Source organism: Hippichthys cyanospilos, chromosome 2, assembly GCF_059441005.1.
Source record: "Hippichthys cyanospilos isolate Australia breed blue-spotted pipefish chromosome 2, RoL_Hcya_1.0, whole genome shotgun sequence".
Classification (NCBI taxonomy): Eukaryota; Metazoa; Chordata; class Actinopteri; order Syngnathiformes; family Syngnathidae; genus Hippichthys; species Hippichthys cyanospilos.
Genome location: NC_142370.1, coordinates 32205031 through 32220952, shown reverse-complemented (window position 1 = coordinate 32220952; position 15922 = coordinate 32205031). Strand labels below are relative to the sequence as shown.

The window sequence follows — 15922 nt, the reverse complement described above, 5'->3', positions numbered from 1 at the left end:
TGGATTTTTTCAAGACTGAATTCTGATGGTTACACAGGATGTCAAAAATATTTACATTTTTGAAAGCGGAATAAAGAAGAAAACAAAGCAGTTTCTGAAGTGAAACACACCACATATAGAAAGTAGAACGAAAAATACAAAAAAATACATATTTGTTAACAGAATAAAGAAAAAAACGAAGCAGCTTGGGTTGGGCAGTACAGCCTGACCACTAAAAATACACGAAATAACATTGTACTTGTATTTAAAAAAAATTAAGATGTAGATTAAGAGGTGCGTGACTAAAATCTATTTTTTGTGGACCAAGTTTGACAAAGTTTGAAATGATCTAAATTATAATAAATCAGACACTGATAGTGTGTTTTAAGGTTTAATATTTTTTTGAACCCCAAAATGCTTTGCACTAGGTAATACTTGGCTCAAAACATATTTCACAGGGGTTACGGTACATCACTGAAAAAAACGGTTGAAAACCGCTACTGTATATACAGTATTGTACACTAATTGGTTGCGGTGTAATGGTGACCCCTAGCGGCCGCTTTCAGAACCGCTAATCACCCGGACTGTATGGATCAACACTCTTGTCCCAACATATTCCCGACATGGGCGTCAAATCATTGTGACGGTATCGTTCTTGACATTGCTCCACTCGGCGTCGCTTTCAATAGTGGAAATGTTTATCGCTAGTGTACATTACAGCAGTTTGTTACGGACGACTTAAGCCGCCTCAATTCGCACTTGGTCACCTGTTTAGCTTACTTAGCTAACTAAGCTAGCACATGGCTACTGCATGTTTGTAGCGTCCTTCAACACTAGATAGGCCGGGCATCATTTTGATGGAAGGCTGAGGAGGAAACGATGCTGACATTCCTCCACATTTTGCTCACGGGTAAGCTTAAGATGATTTTGGCTGACGTGCAGTAAATTAGCCCCGTTAGTGTCTTAAATTGTACAAAATCACGAGCTGCTTCCTAACGTTGAGGAATTTTACTTGACGCCACTTGGTCGTGTTCGATTGGTGCTTTAATTAACAATTGCGCTGTGTGATTTAAAACTCGATTTCGACATAGTTTTTAAAATTGTTTAAGCATATTTATGTTTTTTTTTTCCCAGCCACAGTCCCGTGTATGAAATCCTCACCTATGTTTAAGACTCTTATTCCTAAAACCCCAAATGTGGTTTCAATCCTAATTGATAAACCATAGCCCTCGTTTAAAACTCAACTGTGGCTTCAAATCTAATTTACCCTCTGCTTGAGTCCCTAATTTAAAACTCTAACTGCCTCAGAACCCCACTTTGAAAGCCCAACGCATGTTTAAAACCAAAACCGGTTCTTGATACCCAATCTTATGCTTTGAAATCCTACGTTTAAACCTTAATACTTATTTCAATCCCTAACCCAGGCATGCAATTTAACTGCGTTCCAAACCCCTACAATGGAGTTGATTTCAATAATATTTTTTTAACGCAAACTGGCTTTTAATGTCTTCATAATATAGATGGGTTGGTGAATGTACAATACTTTACTATTGATTAGGAAAACGACAACGCCTCTAAGCTTTATCAAATATCCACACTAGGGACATCTAGTGGTCATATAGGGTCATAGCAATCCTCAAAATGATAAACTTAATTTGGGTTTACTTTCATAACAGTAATGCATTCAGTCTTACGTTTATGTCTAACTTGTCTGGCTAAGGCTACTGACAAGTAGACAGCTTGTTAGTGGTTCTTAAGCTTTTTTTTCAGTGATTGTATCATTGTTGCTCTTGAGCTATTGGGAAAAAAAAAACAATACAATATGAAAAAAACAATAATTTATTATAAATAAGTATTAGTGCACAAAAATTACTGTCAACATAAAGTGTTTTCCTTTGGGATCAGATAAACGAAGTATTGACTTAATTTCAAGTAAAGTTTTCTAATTGGCAGAGGTGTGTAACTCAGTTCAATGAAGTCTGTGTTTCTAATATTTATTGGAATAATAATATATATTAAATAAGGACATCACAAAAGTATACACAGTCCTGCATGTATACAGAAATGACTGGGCATCTTCGGTATAGATGGTTGAAGAACGATGCATTATTTGGAATAATTAAATGCTTTTCAATAGAGTTGGGCAATGAATCAAATTGAAATCTCTGTTTACGTAATAATAATTTAGTTTCTCATTTCATCCAAAGGTTTTTTAGGCGTTATGTGGGACAGAGTGACTGCCTCCGGTAAGCCAGAATTTGAAACAAAATTGCTCCCCCACAATACTTAGTGAGTGATGCAATGTGATGCTAAATATTGTTTCCGGTCCTCAGACAATATCAGACTTGTGGGCGGGGAGAACAAATGCTCCGGCCGGGTGGAAATTCTCCGACATAACCAGTGGGGGACCGTTTGCGACCACGGCTGGGACCTCCACGAGGCTGACGTGGTGTGCCTGGAGCTGGCCTGTGGCTTGGCGGAGTCTGCGCTTCATGGGGCAGCGTTTGGTGCTGGCAGGGGAGAGATCTGGCTCCGGCACGTTCAGTGCACGGGACACGAGTCCAGTTTGACCCGCTGTGCCGTCGTCCTCTATAGTCACCCCCACTGCACCCATGAAAACGATGCGGGCGTGAGATGCTCAGGTGAGACGATTTATCCACAAGGTGATTGTGTGTGTGTGAACATGTTTGCATCTTTAAATCTAAAAAGATGACCTAAAACCGTTGCTACTTATTAAAAACAACCATGTAAGTTGCGAGTAAGGGTTTTTAATCCACAAGTATTGTGACTGGCTTTTGAACTCCACAATAAATAAATGAGATTTGCAAAATGTTCTGACAACTATAATGTATACAGAGTTTAAATTAGTTTTAATGTAAGCTGAAAATTCATAGCTTGTGCATAACTTGCTTAAATGCCATCATTAAGTACTGTAATTAGTAACTGTTGTAAATAACCGATCCAACATTCTGTCTTGTGCATAAATTTCATTTCAGGAATAAGCTAATTGAGTCATTCCATGACAAATCACTCGAAAAATAGCTGACCATTTTTAATTTTTTTGTTTTTGATGGAACTTGGTGTACTTGTTGATAGTGACGATCCTATTTTCATAAAGGGAATTCAACAAGATCACAGATGATATTTTGACGAAATTGTAATTCATATCCCTCTCCACACAGGTACCCTTTTCATGCCCGTCCTCTCCCTGTTGTCACCCCACAACGTCTTCTCTTCCGGAGAGGCGGTCCGATTCAGCTGCAGCGTCCTGCCGGGTCACCACGTCAGCGTCTTCCACCTGTACAGGCACGGTGTGTCCACACCCGTGATGACTCAGAGGGCGGAGATGAGTCAGTCGCGGGTGGAGCTGATCCTGCCCAGCGTGGAGACTTTCCAACAGGGCAGCTATAGCTGTCGCTACCGAGTCCGAGGCGGCTCGCCATCTCAGCTGCTCAGCTCTCCACCAAGCAACTCTGTCAACATCACTGTGGGTAAGTCACTCATAGTATTGCACTTTAAAGTTAGTCATTGCCGTGTACAAAATGCTGCACATGGGGTAAAATTGGCCATACAATAAAAAACACTGAAAAAAGTAAGGTCTAACAAATTAAATCAATAAACAAAACAATTAGAGATAACATAGTCCTGAGCAATGCTTCAGATTAATTCTAATAATTCATTTTTTAAATGGACAATTAGCTAAATCTTTAAATCAAGGTTTTGTAAAATGATAAATAGAAGTTCTATAAGATGTGTTTACAATAGTTACTACCAGCGGTGTGCAATAAATTGAATATGAGAGTTACAAGAATTACAAACTACTAAGTGTAGCATTCAAGCAAGTTTTGCACAAGCTATGAATAGAAAAATCGTATACATTCATATCTGAACAATTTGCAGTGTTTTTTATAAATGCTTGTTGGTTTGTGTTACTTTGATTAATAACATAATCATCCAGCATGATTGAACGAAATGTAGTTGTTTTTATTTTTTGCTCTAGTGTCCATCCCTCTGTACAAACTATTTTTGCATTCAAGTAAATTGTCTAGAACGACCTGGGGAGAAAAAAAGCAAAAAACATTTTTTTTTTTTTTTCGGCTATATCATCCAGCCCTAAACAAATACAAATAATTTAAAATAAAAATAGAAAATGAAAACAAAACGAAATAGCGCTACAGTGCCGAGTCTATTGATTGAAAAGCCAAAGAACATAAATGATTTTCTAGTATGAGTGTGTGAGCGCGATAACATCAAATTAAATCCAACTGCTCCTCATTCACACTTTTAAACTCGAGAAAATAGCTAATTGCACCTAGATATTTTTATCGGAGTGTACTTGCTTTTGTACCAGCAGCTTAAACAATAATGTTTGTGTTTTGCTATTTTTATGGGACAGTAAAGTCTATGCCGGGATATCAACTACTTTATGTTCTTGCAATGTTTCGTCTCTTTAGCCTTGTCATATTAAAAGTTCCAAGAAAATACATGAGGGTTGTACAAACATGCATGATAACAGATAGAACTTCTTCTTCTTCGGTGTGATCCCAGTGGACCTCCTAACTCCCCAGCACTGGTACAACACATCTTCAGAGGCCCCGGCCGGTTCCGTCATCAAAGGCCACAGTTTCAACATCACATGCTCCACAGCGCAGCCGTACCCCGGAGGCTCCTTTCAGCTGCGGCTCATCCGACCCAACAGCACAGTGCGACAGTCTCTGCCGGCCCTCAGCCCCTCCGTCACCTTTACCTTCACCGCCGCCCAGAGCTCAAACGAGGGCTACTACTACTGCCTGTATCGGGTCCAGTTGGGAGGACGCACCTTTGTCTCCAGAGAGAGCCAGGCCCTGCCCATAGCTATAAGAGGTCAGACGTCCTTGCATGTATAAGAATCTATTTGATTCTAAATAAGAGTGCGGCTTTTTTCTGCAGTACAAAGTTGTTATTGTGTTCATGAATAATTTGATTTCCACAAATAATGCATTGAAAACATTTTGGACACTTGGTATTGACTTAAAATGCGCGCACGCGCAAGGCTCGGGTAAGGACCGTTTAGGGCTCAGCTTGTGAACGTCACATGACCAAACCCAGAAAAAAGGTGAGCTATTTGCTGAACTTTGAGCACATGTGGTAGGATTTTCAGTTGACAGGAAGTTAAAAAAAACAACAACTATTTAACGGTATTAATGAATTCATTCACTGCCAGCCATTTTAGAGAATTTCGACATTTTCAATACCCACATGATATTGCCTGTTCAGTTATTTTATTTATACGCACCAAATTAGTGCCGGCTTTAAATTGAATTCATCATTGTAAAAATCAAAGATTTGAAAATGTTCTAAACCGTGAAATCAAGTTTTACGAGCAATTCATCTCGGTTAAAAAAAAAAAGACTGCCAAGAATACTTATCAAAGGCAGTGAATTACTTAATTGTACATCAAAAATAGTTTGAAAAAATTATTTATAGATACAATATTAACATTTTACAGCGAAAAATGACCAAATAAATTGATTCCCTCATTCATTTCAGTTTGTTTTGTCCCAATGAGATGTAAAAAAGCCATTCATGCAAAAAAATAAATGTACTGGTAATCTCTGTAAACCACAAATGAGTTTTACCATCTGCCTTCACAAATATAAATGTCAATTCCTGCTCACAGATGCTTATATTGATCGCTAAATGGGATGTTCTTAGGTCACTGACAAAAACTATTCTCCCCCTTCAGACCCAGATCCAGTTTTGAGTCCAGTGATGATCAGCTGGCTTGTGTCTGGCCTGACGTTTGTTGTGGCTGTCATCATAATTATCGTTGTGGCCAAAGTGTGGTGCAAGAAGGAGAGGAAACCCTCTGAACTGGAACGAGAGACCAGATCCTGTAAGTCAGTGGTTCTCCAAACGTCTTACAAGTACCTTTCAAAAAAAATACTTGACTCTCAAAGTATCATCATTTTGCCCAGTAACTTAGTAAGCTATGTGGTCAACAAAAACCAGACGTTTTATTCCTTAAAAATATATATTTACAATTATTGCGAGCCATTTTGTATTTTTTCTTTAGGAATTACAGTCATTTATGATGTCAGAGGGACTCAAAAGTTTGTACAAAATTTCTAATGCATGCTTCCATCTACAGGTGTGGAAAACACTTACGTTGCCTTATCATTTAACAAGCTATGATGATGTATGCGCTGCCAAGCACTTGATTCAAGGTATGTGGATGTTATGTAGATAATGTTATGAAGTATTCATGTGTCAGTAGTGGCACCCTGAAAATCCATCCAATATTACTATTTTAGAATGATAATGACATTTTGTAAAGCGCTGTGGTACTGTCATTGGGTTTTTATCAACAAGTATTTCGTATATGGTACGCCTTATTTCAAATTTTGCTTTTGACCACTAGACTATGCATAGGTAAGAACATGGAAATTTCTGTTTTACAACACTAGGAAGCGGACAGTGGTTCGCAAACCCCGCTACAACCCGCAGTCTGGATGGTACGAGGTTTCGACTGTGTTCTGAATTTCAGATTTCTGTATCTTTCGGTACCTCCGTTTTTTGTTAGCAATTCGAGCATTTGGGTCTTGATGTTTAAAGGCGATTTGTTGACTTACTACTTGTACACAAATAGTTGTTAGCTGGTTCTCTGGAGTGCCTCCCACCCTGTTAAGTGTGAAATTAATCAACCGAGGAATTCTTTTGCAAGCTAATTTTAAGAAATAGAAATTTTATGTCAACAGGTGGTCACTTATCATTTTTGGGGGTAAATGAATATTCTGTTGATTATCCAAATGATAAAAAAAAAAAGTCATTCAAGTGTATTACAAAACCATTTTTTACTCGATTTACTAATTGTTATTTGGTCATTGTTTACGGATTAAAAACAAAACAATTAAGAATTATCATACGAGGGATTAGCGTTATTGTCTGCAACCTTTTCGGTTTCGAAATTCTGTCGTTTTCCCAAACCTTGTCAATGACTTGAAATACCACAACAGATAGTCGTGAAGGACTGATTACAGAAATCAGAAGCTGAGAGGCTAAAATTGAAGGATTTGGACAATTTTAAGTAAAATACCACCTCTAAGCGATTACTTGATAATGGAAATAGTTGCTAGATATAATTCGATAATCAATTAGTTGTCAATTGATTTTTACAACTCTAAATAGTCTAATAATTTACCTCTCAATAGTTCCATTTAAAATCGAACATCAAAAATAAGCATCACTGTATAGTATTTTGCAAAAATGTAAAAAAAAAAAAAAAAAATCTGAAGCTGCATTCAGTGAAACGGCAAACAGGGTTTCATTTTACATAATTTGACTGATTTTGAACTTGCTTCCCCTTTATATTTATTTCAAGTTTGCACATTACACCACGCGCCTAAGATGACTGAAATAAAGCCATTGCGTTCAAAGTCATTGTGTAGGCACAATTCAGCGTGAATGCATATGTTATTTAGAGCTGCTTCAAACTGATGGCAAAATGTGACTTCAAGAAGCAGATTTCTATTAATGGCTAACTCCACTGATTTACTGTGTCCTTAGTTGTCTAGAGCAATGACGTATGTAAAAAAACGCCTTTGTATTTTGAATTCAACTCATCTATGCGTTGTCATTTACATATTTGTAAAGTGTTATTGTTTATTAAAAAGTTGAGTTAAACGCATTCCATTTCCCACACAGCTTGTTTTTGTTTGTTTTATTACTTTGTCAACAATTAAAACCACGTGATCAGAATAATACAAAAATAATCAAGCCAAGAGCGGATTAAAAGGACATGCAACTTTGGTAGAAAATCACTAAGGCATTTATGTTTAACTTGTCCCAATAAAACAAAGGATTCATGGAACGGCATTTGAACTCCAATGACCTCAGTCTACAACCAAGAACAATAGTGCTCCCTCTTCTTATTTGGTCACAAGACACTAGAAGGGCATTAAAGATAATAAAACAGCTCGATAAACCGGGCATGTTTCCCCCCCCCCCCCCCCCACTTAAATCATTTTATTTTCCTGATGTAATCATTTGTCTCCATGTTGGAAAAGACGAGATAGAGGAAGACTGCGGCGATCAGGAACACCAGCAACTGGACCCAGAGTGGGATGATGCGGGACGACTGAGGTTCTTGGGGAACATCTTGATGCGTTTCCTTGGGTATTGCTCTCAGCCTGGTGGTGCTTGTGTACGGGGACGCTCTGTCATACGTGTAGTGTCTGAAGACCAAAAGGATGCACATTATCTGAGCAATACTTGGCTAAATGCCATTTGATTTGAAACTGGAGTGGTTTTAGGAAATTACGCTAACGTCATATTGGGCTTCTGATGCATGTTGCGTTACTAGCGCGATAAAAGTAGGGAAAATTCCACCGCTAAGTTTTTTTTTTTTTTTTTTACAAAATACTTACTCGTATTGAATGTCTCTCTTTGTCCACTCTGGATTTGTACCCATGTAAAGCGGACTACTGTAGATAGACAGTGCACACAAAGGTGTCAATCAAAATGAGACTTTACACTTGTTCTTCAAACTTGTTTTAGGAAAATCTATTTCCCAAGTGAGCCAGAACAATAAACCAATCTCTGCAATGCCCCAAAATGATAGATGCACAGGTAAAAACATCAATGACCTCTAAAAAGCAATCAAGTATAAAAGACGCAATGTCGCCCGTCAAAACATTCACACGTCAACACATTTGCAGAACCAATCGATGACATCATTATTGCTCCGCAAATTATTACAACTGGACATAATTTTGCATAAAATGACAAATATTGTCTGTTCATGATCATGTTGATCAGACTGGCATAAAATCTGACAAAAATACCTAAAATTTCTCCCGCATCAAACTTACTTGTCTTCTGGGAAAGCACTCCTGGTCTATAAAAAGACAAACAACAATAGTGACAAATTATTGATATTAACAAATTAAAAAAAATTAGTACCAAAATATTTGAGTACTGACATGAATGTCCTTACTTACAGGTGTTCGGTAAACATATGTAACTTCCTCCTCTGAAACGGGGAGAAAAAAACGTTTTGTTGTCAAGGTCATTATGTAACTTACAACTTACTGTACATCTGCTCCAAAAGGAGCCTGTTCAACATCTAAAAGAAGTTTCTCATGCGTTAGAAGACAATTAAGGACAAGTAGAGTTGCAAAATGAAGCACGTGGGATTATTATTTTTTTTTTACTCCACTAGATTTGAAGACAAATGCTAGTGCAGCGAAATGTGTTCAAGTTACGCTTCCTCTTTGAACCAAGAGTGCCATCTAGAGGAGTCAAAAATAGCACAAGTGCTTCATGAAGCTTCATTTGGCCATCAATAACTAGTGTCAACAGTACATGCAGGGATCTGTGTTTGTAGGCTGGGCGATAAAGTGTTTTACTCAAAATCGTAAAATTTGCTTTTCCCCTTTGTGTTGGAAACAAATAAGTCACCTTGTTTCATCCATTGATCGGTACCTTGTTTCGCAACTTGTTTAGTTTAAGAAATAACCACTGCTTTTGCAAGTTATAAATGTGGGCACTTTTTTTTTTTTTTTTTTTGGGGGGGGGGGGGGGGGGGGGGGTTCAGCACGATTCACTAAATTAGGTGTAAAATCTTTTTTTATCCTGACAAGTAGAATAAATCGCCCAGTCCTAATAAGTGGTTTTGAATGAAACCGGGTGGGGTGGCATGTTGTTTGACGAGACTGTGCCAAATTAATGTCTAAATGCCGCTGAACTGCATTACTGAACAGTCAATCTTCCAAACTTCAACCCTGCAAAAAGCTGTCCATAAGTTACGTTATGAATGTGTGTATTTTTGTGTCAAAACACAAAGGACAAAACTTGGCACGACCCTGATTTATGCGGTGCGAAAAAAATGAGTTGGATCACAATTGATGCATTGTGGGATATGTAGTTTAAAAGGAGCGAGAACTGAAACATGTATACCAGCCTCAATACGTTACACAATATTAAATAAAAATTGGATACTGAAACCAATTTTACCTTCTTCTCTGTAGTAGGTTTTGTCCGACTTTGTTGGCGATGCTCTTTTAGCTTTGGCCATCGCTTCTCTGATTTTCTTCTCGTACAAACTTCGCGTGGAGTCTTGAATACAAGACGCATTTCATGAGCGAGAGTAAGCAAGATATAAACGCAATGAGTTTGGCAACAAGATTCGCAGCTCACCGACGATGGGACCATGTTTTATCCCGTATTCATCAAGCAGATGGTGAATTTCCTCCGCAGACTTGGTGCTCAGTGCGTACATACTTGCAATGCGTCGGTGTAGTCGATATCGGACTCACCCTTGCTAAAAATAAAAATACGCTTCGTAATTCTCGCGAAACCTGACGCGCTGCTTTTCCTTCGTCGCCTGTCTGTTTTTTAGCTGGAATCTGTCGACACACCCCTCCTCTTTTTCGGCTTCGGTGTTTATTTTATTGCTGCGTTGCTATTTTTTTTCTTTTTTTTGCGCGCGTTTTTTCCATTTATATAATGTCATCGGGATTGAATTTTCTTTGCATACCACCCCTCTTTTTTTGTCCCCGATCATTAAAGCAATCGCATCTCTGGAGTTTTTACTTCCGCGTTTTACCCCGCCCCTTTTTTAATTTTAGCCTTCTCTAACTGCAGCGCCGCCAGGTGGCTCCTGGTGGTCATTTTTTAAAAAAATCTTCCTGGCAAATGATCTTGCTTTTATTTGCGATATATATATATATTATTTATTTTTTTTTTCTCTCCAAAGGATATAAGAAAAAAGTGAACGTAAATTGTCAGCTACTGGTGCGAGTTATTGAATTAGAATAATTAGTAATTAAATACTTTCAAAGTCTCCTTCCTGAAAAGCAATGTCCGCTACAGTGAAGACCGGTTTGAAAGTAAAATCAGTAAACGATTATTTAACAGCTTTTTACATTTTTTTAACAATTTGTTAAATGAACGTCGTCATAGTATTCATCCCATGTTTATGCCTTGCAGTTTAGTAAAGCTGTTACCGTAGTTATCCACTAGAGGGCACTAGCGTACTTTGAGTATCAATGCTATAGTACAAGGGTCAATTTTTTGTTTCAACCCGGGATGCTACAGTTTTTATTTTTTATTAGGTCATCGCAGAATTCAGGGGACAATATACTCACTAACGTTGTGGGGGATTTTATACACAATTTGAACTGGAGAATATTGGTAAGTGATGAAACACATATTAAGTTTCACTCGGACACACAAAAATTTAAGTAATTCATGTTTAATTGAGGGACCAGACGTTATGTTAAAATATAAATTAATATTCAGTACATTCAATATAACTGCAGCTGTCACAATTTCTCATTTCTAATTCTTTCCATAACAATAGCAACAACAAAAAATGCAGCTGATTGATGTAGCTCTTGTTCTACAGCTCATTCCGCAGTAGGTAATGGTGGTTTGGCTTCAGCTCAACCTCGACAGGGAAATGGTCGCTCACCGCTAGGGCCTAAAGTCAAACATTTATAAACAAATAGTTTTTAATATATCAGAATACCATAGCAAAATCCATTTTTAGAGTACCATACATTTCAGACTAGAAGCCGCTACTTTTTTCTCATGCTTTGAACCCTGCAGTTTATAGTCCAGTGCTGCTTATCTGGAGTTTTGTTGTTGTTACTAGCCACCAGGGCGTAATCTCCTGATAAATAAAAGTAAAACAGAAAAAGACACTTTCAAAGTATTGCTTTTGAGTTTGAACTGGTATTTTACTCGCCACCAGGGAGCACTCTCCAATACTAAACACCATCAGACATGTTACTGTTGTGTTGGTGCGGAATTCTAATAATCCGAGCATGTTGTATGCTCTTATTTCTAAACATGCTGGCATATTCCGTATGTGTTAAAGGCAAATTGTTGCTGTCAACATGCAATTACAACATGGCCCATGTACCATTTTTCTGCTTAAAAAGTGCTTCTAGACCAGTATGGCTTTTACTAATTTTTGTTTGTGTGGCAAACGTAGTTTAAAAGAAAAAAACTGTCATTAAACAGTTAAAACACCATGAAAACCATTCTAAATATTTTCTCAAAAATATTTTAATCATATAGGCCTATTTTTTTTTTAGCTGTAATCGTCAAAATGATTCAAGATAATACCAGGAAATGCTTCACTGTTGAGTGAAGCTAGCCAAATTGAGCTAGTGGTTTACCTGCTCTTCTGTCAGATGGAAAGCCTCTTTAAAGTTGAACGGCTGAGCAGAGCCAGGCACTATCGTGGAAATAATTTCTCGTCCGCGGACGATGATTCTGAATTGGGGATTAAATTAGTACAAATTATGCTCAGAAAAACCGCATCCTAAATTTGAGGCTGACACTTCCACGCTGTGTGGCACACCCGATAAGCATTAAAAAACACATTTTTTTTAATAACTCTAAACAAAAAACGAACCAATTATGAAAGCAAACGATTCCCCGTCGACGATGCACGCCACTCATTCCGACCTGTCGTACGCACACTGCGTTTTCTCCCGAACGGTCGTGTCCTGCGTGTCTCCGATCAGCCAGCGGAATTTCCGGTCGCTTCTCAGGCGAACATCTCGCCAGCCCTTGATGGTGACATAGCCGCAGGCGGCGTTCAGGTCGCCCAAGATCATCACGTTCTGGCCAAAAAGAAAATTTGACACAAAGTATCATTATCAAATATGTGGACAGGCATTCAGTCCATTTAAAAATGACCTCTGTCTTCCACTTCTTGTTGATCTCCCTGAATACAATATACAGCTCATCCATCTCCTTCATGGCACTTTTGGGACTGGTGTGTTGGCCAATGAGGACCAGATCCTTTAGGACTAGAAGAAAAATATGTCATGTGTCGATGATTCTCAATTAGTGCAGTTTATTGCAAGAAATATTGAAAGCAAGCAAACTTTCACTCACACTAATAAATCAATGTCATCCGTGTTTTTCAATTACTGTGCATTTCGAATTATAAGAGGCCACTTTTTTCTGCGCCTTATATTCCACTGTGGTAAGCAAATGTGAGAAGAAGATGCTATCAACGTTTTGATTTTGAATTTGAACTGCTATTTTACTCGCCATCAGGGGGCACTTTTCACTAGTAATCTGACTCAGGCATGTTACTGTTGTGTTGTTGCAGTATTTTGACAATCAGAGTGAGTCGGCGTTATATTGATATAGGTTGGTGTGCTGCTGGCATGTTCAATCTCTGTTGTTGGAACCGGAAAGATTGAAAAAAAAGGTTTAAATAAAACAAAACTCGAAAATTTTCCATGTACCATCTTGCTGTGTAAATATCTGATGTTACAACCTGCGGTTTATAGTGCAGTGCGGCCTAACATGCCCAAAAAAATCGTTGGCGCAGCTGTGTATGTACATTATTTATTTGATGATTGTCTTACGAGTGGTAGGAGAGTGAAAGCGAACAATGAAAGGCTCCCTGGAGAAGATATCCGTGTCATTGGTGCCCTCTACCTCTAGTTTAGGATACTGATAGTGCTCCTTCACCTTCAGCACATTGTTTCTGTAGAGATGATGAAAGGGATGATTATTATGTTGACCTTGCCGGGATTTTTTGGCAGGAAAACGTATCTAATTTTACCTGTAAATATAGACGTACTGCTCCTTGTAGGTTTTCCTCCCCAGCCTCTCACTTTCCACGTAGGAATATGAGTTCGATTTGTCAAACCTGCGAAAGGTTTCCGTGATTTTTTTTTTTTTTTTTTTTTGGGGGGGGGGGGGGGGGGGGGTGACAAACTGAATGGCATACGCGCGCAGTTACATGTACAGTTGTTGGCACAATAAAGCTGCGCTGAGAGCCGGAATATTTAGACTTTTATTTTGTAGGTTTTGTAGGAAGTGTTAAGTGTGTAATCATTGTGTTTTCACAGTGCGCATAATTAACTTGGCTAGTATCTTGTCTGCAGGGCATTGCATTCGGAAACGATAATGAAAATCACTAACTTTTCAGCGAAATACACGGATATTTTATTAAACAGTAGTATTGTGCTTGATTTTATTTGACTTCAAATGCCTAAAATTAGGGCAGAGCAACATGGCCAAAAAACTAAATCTCGATTTTCTTCAGTAGTTCCGGACGGATGCAATTTTAATTGAATATACTCAACAAACATACAGTATATTTATGTTTGATTTAATAAATAATACATTCTGTGGAAAATATTCAGATAACGATCATATTTACTGAGTTTGAATCATTTTAATGAGAATTTTGTAGCCTGTGCAAAAAAATAAAATAAAATAAAGCTCTTCATTGATGGTGCATTACTTGGATAAATGCCACGAATAAGTTTAGTTTCTTTCGTAAACTTGTCTTGTAAACCACTCTGCACCCTGCCAGTTAAATTTAGCAAATTTTCAAATCTTTTTTAAAATGATGAATTTATTAAATAAATTTAATTTATCACCTAGCAGCCTTCGCTCAAATTTAAATATTTAAATACTTATATCAATATAAAATAAATATAGAATATAAATATAGTAATGTACATTTTAAAGTAAATAGCAAATATTTTAATGCATTTGAATATGAAATATTCCACATTTCTTTCAGGGAAGCGTATCTCTGGACCTCTTGGTGGGTTTTAGACTTTTCATTTTTCATCCCTGATACACAAGATGTGATGGCAAAACTCCAGTTTGGCTTGTTTTAGTGGCTCCATTAATTTACTTAATTTAGTTTACTACAGCCAAGTCATATTTTTCTTTTTTTTTTTGTCTTAATCTCAGACAAAGGCAAGAATGTGTTATTTTGCCTGATTTTACTTTTCAAGAAGTAGAAAAAAAGGACCTTGTAATCATTCCCTGCCCATCCAATAAAAATTGATCTTTGACGTCTATAGCCGTCAATGGCGGCGAACGATTTTAAAGGCTTTCAATCCGACGAACCCGTTAAGCTCTTTCATCAAACTCCGTACGGCTCGTCCTTTGGCGTCACGGACCTCCTGAATGAGACACAAGTCGCATCGGGAAAGAATCTCGGGAAGAAAACAGACAAAAATCAACCGTCGAGTTTTTGCGACGACGTTCCTCGGGTAACGCCGCCGTACCTTGACGAGAATCCCCATAATTTTCTCATTGTTCGCCTTGGACTCTCCGAAGCTTTGAACGTTAAAAGCGCAGATCTTGAGAGAAGAAACCCCGCTGAAGGCACATAACCCCAGCACGCACAGCAGATCCGCCGTCCTCATCTCGTGGATGATCATCACCCTGAAAGTTGTCTTAATTTGGCGTGAAGCCGCCTCCGCATCTGGCGCGCCGCATCCTCTTACCTGCGCTTTGACGCGTAGCCTTTTGGTGCAGGTCAACTGCAGGTTCGCGCGCTGGATGCGCCGTGTCAGTGCCAGCGGATAATAGAGCGTCGTCTGGAACCGCTAAAAGCTTCGCAGTGCAATCAACAATGGCCACATGACCGTAAATACAATACACCTTTCTCTTTAAAAAAAAACAATAGATTTTGTCTTTCATGGGTGTTTCTGTTCACACTTGACAAGAGCCATCTACCGTATTTTTTAGTCTATAAGCTGCAACGGGATATAAGTAAAATGGAAAAACAAAACAAAGCCATTTTTGTCGCAGATATGGTGCACCGGATTATAAATCACAGATCCAAACATCAGATTTACGCAGAAAGATGGTTTGGAAGTTTTTTTTCCATTTTTTTTTTTAAATTACACTTGACAAACTTTTATCCAAGATCTTACTCATTTTATACATAATTTATATCTGTTTAATACTATATTTTTAAAGCTCTTTTTTAATTCAGTCATTGATTCACATCTTTTATGTTCATGTCAATCAATCAGTTTATTAAGTATATTAATCAATCATCAGTTTATTAAGTGTATTAAGTTTATTTGTATAGCCCTGAAGCACCGTCTCAAAGAGAAAAAAAAAAAGTCATACAGAGACTTCATCATAAATACACAACAGCATCCCCTAAATAAAGCTC

The 15922-nt window shown here is 38.0% G+C and overlaps 3 protein-coding genes across 8 annotated transcripts; 1 reads left to right on the top strand and 2 right to left on the bottom strand.

The window, feature by feature from the left end:
- Positions 1-553: 553 nt before the first annotated feature.
- On the top strand, positions 554-9498 carry LOC148428289 (uncharacterized). Of its 2 annotated transcripts, none has more exons than XM_088407861.1 (8): positions 554-889; positions 2187-2225; positions 2313-2621; positions 3162-3470; positions 4528-4842; positions 5705-5854; positions 6110-6185; positions 8025-9498. In XM_088407861.1, the coding sequence occupies exons 1-7, from the start codon at positions 859-861 to the stop codon at positions 6151-6153; spliced, it is 1197 nt and encodes a 398-aa protein (XP_088263987.1). In that variant the 5' UTR covers positions 554-858; the 3' UTR covers positions 6154-6185; positions 8025-9498. The 2 variants fall into 2 exon arrangements, with proteins under 2 accessions (XP_088263987.1, XP_088263986.1); XM_088407860.1 differs by lacking the exon at positions 8025-9498 and adding an exon at positions 6426-7645.
- On the bottom strand, positions 7966-10530 carry LOC148428288 (uncharacterized). Of its 2 annotated transcripts, none has more exons than XM_088407865.1 (6): positions 10156-10530; positions 9973-10074; positions 8940-8989; positions 8829-8854; positions 8385-8441; positions 7966-8192 (listed from the first exon to the last, which is right to left on the bottom strand). In XM_088407865.1, exons 1-6 carry the CDS (start codon positions 10235-10237, stop codon positions 7979-7981), a joined length of 531 nt encoding a protein of 176 aa, XP_088263991.1. In that variant the 5' UTR covers positions 10238-10530; the 3' UTR covers positions 7966-7978. The 2 variants fall into 2 exon arrangements, with proteins under 2 accessions (XP_088263991.1, XP_088263992.1); XM_088407866.1 differs by having other exon boundaries at positions 8958-8989.
- Positions 10531-11206: 676 nt separating this feature from the next.
- Positions 11207-15317, bottom strand: dnase1l1l (deoxyribonuclease I-like 1-like). Of its 4 annotated transcripts, none has more exons than XM_088407863.1 (9): positions 15243-15317; positions 15021-15180; positions 14860-14948; positions 13553-13639; positions 13353-13474; positions 12670-12782; positions 12436-12593; positions 12144-12240; positions 11207-11440 (listed from the first exon to the last, which is right to left on the bottom strand). In XM_088407863.1, the coding sequence occupies exons 2-9, from the start codon at positions 15174-15176 to the stop codon at positions 11360-11362; spliced, it is 903 nt and encodes a 300-aa protein (XP_088263989.1). In that variant the 5' UTR covers positions 15177-15180; positions 15243-15317; the 3' UTR covers positions 11207-11359. The 4 variants fall into 4 exon arrangements, 3 of the variants coding, with proteins under 3 accessions (XP_088263989.1, XP_088263988.1, XP_088263990.1); XR_015864770.1 differs by adding an exon at positions 11520-11632 and having other exon boundaries at positions 11360-11440; positions 14860-15180; XM_088407862.1 differs by having other exon boundaries at positions 14860-15180.
- Between the last annotated feature and the right edge of the window lie 605 nt (positions 15318-15922).

Coding starts and splice junctions, on each gene's coding strand:
- LOC148428289 (XM_088407861.1), top strand. CDS start 859: ATGCTGACATTCCTCCACATTTTGCTCACGG. Junction 2,622..3,161: donor TGCGGGCGTGAGATGCTCAG/GTGAGACGATTT, acceptor CTCTCCACACAG/GTACCCTTTTCATGCCCGTC. Junction 3,471..4,527: donor CTCTGTCAACATCACTGTGG/GTAAGTCACTCA, acceptor GTGTGATCCCAG/TGGACCTCCTAACTCCCCAG.
- LOC148428288 (XM_088407865.1), bottom strand. CDS start 10,237: ATGTACGCACTGAGCACCAAGTCTGCGGAGGAAATTCACCATCTGCTT. Junction 8,855..8,939: donor CTGTAAGTAAGGACATTCAT/GTCAGTACTCAA, acceptor GTCTTTTTATAG/ACCAGGAGTGCTTTCCCAGA. Junction 8,442..8,828: donor AGTGCTTTCCCAGAAGACAA/GTAAGTTTGATG, acceptor GTCTATCTACAG/TAGTCCGCTTTACATGGGTA.
- dnase1l1l (XM_088407862.1), bottom strand. CDS start 15,176: ATGATCATCCACGAGATGAGGACGGCGGATCTGCTGTGCGTGCTGGGG. Junction 13,640..14,859: donor TTGATGAAAGAGCTTAACGG/GTTCGTCGGATT, acceptor AACCTTTCGCAG/GTTTGACAAATCGAACTCAT. Junction 12,241..12,435: donor ACGCAGTGTGCGTACGACAG/GTCGGAATGAGT, acceptor TCCCCAATTCAG/AATCATCGTCCGCGGACGAG.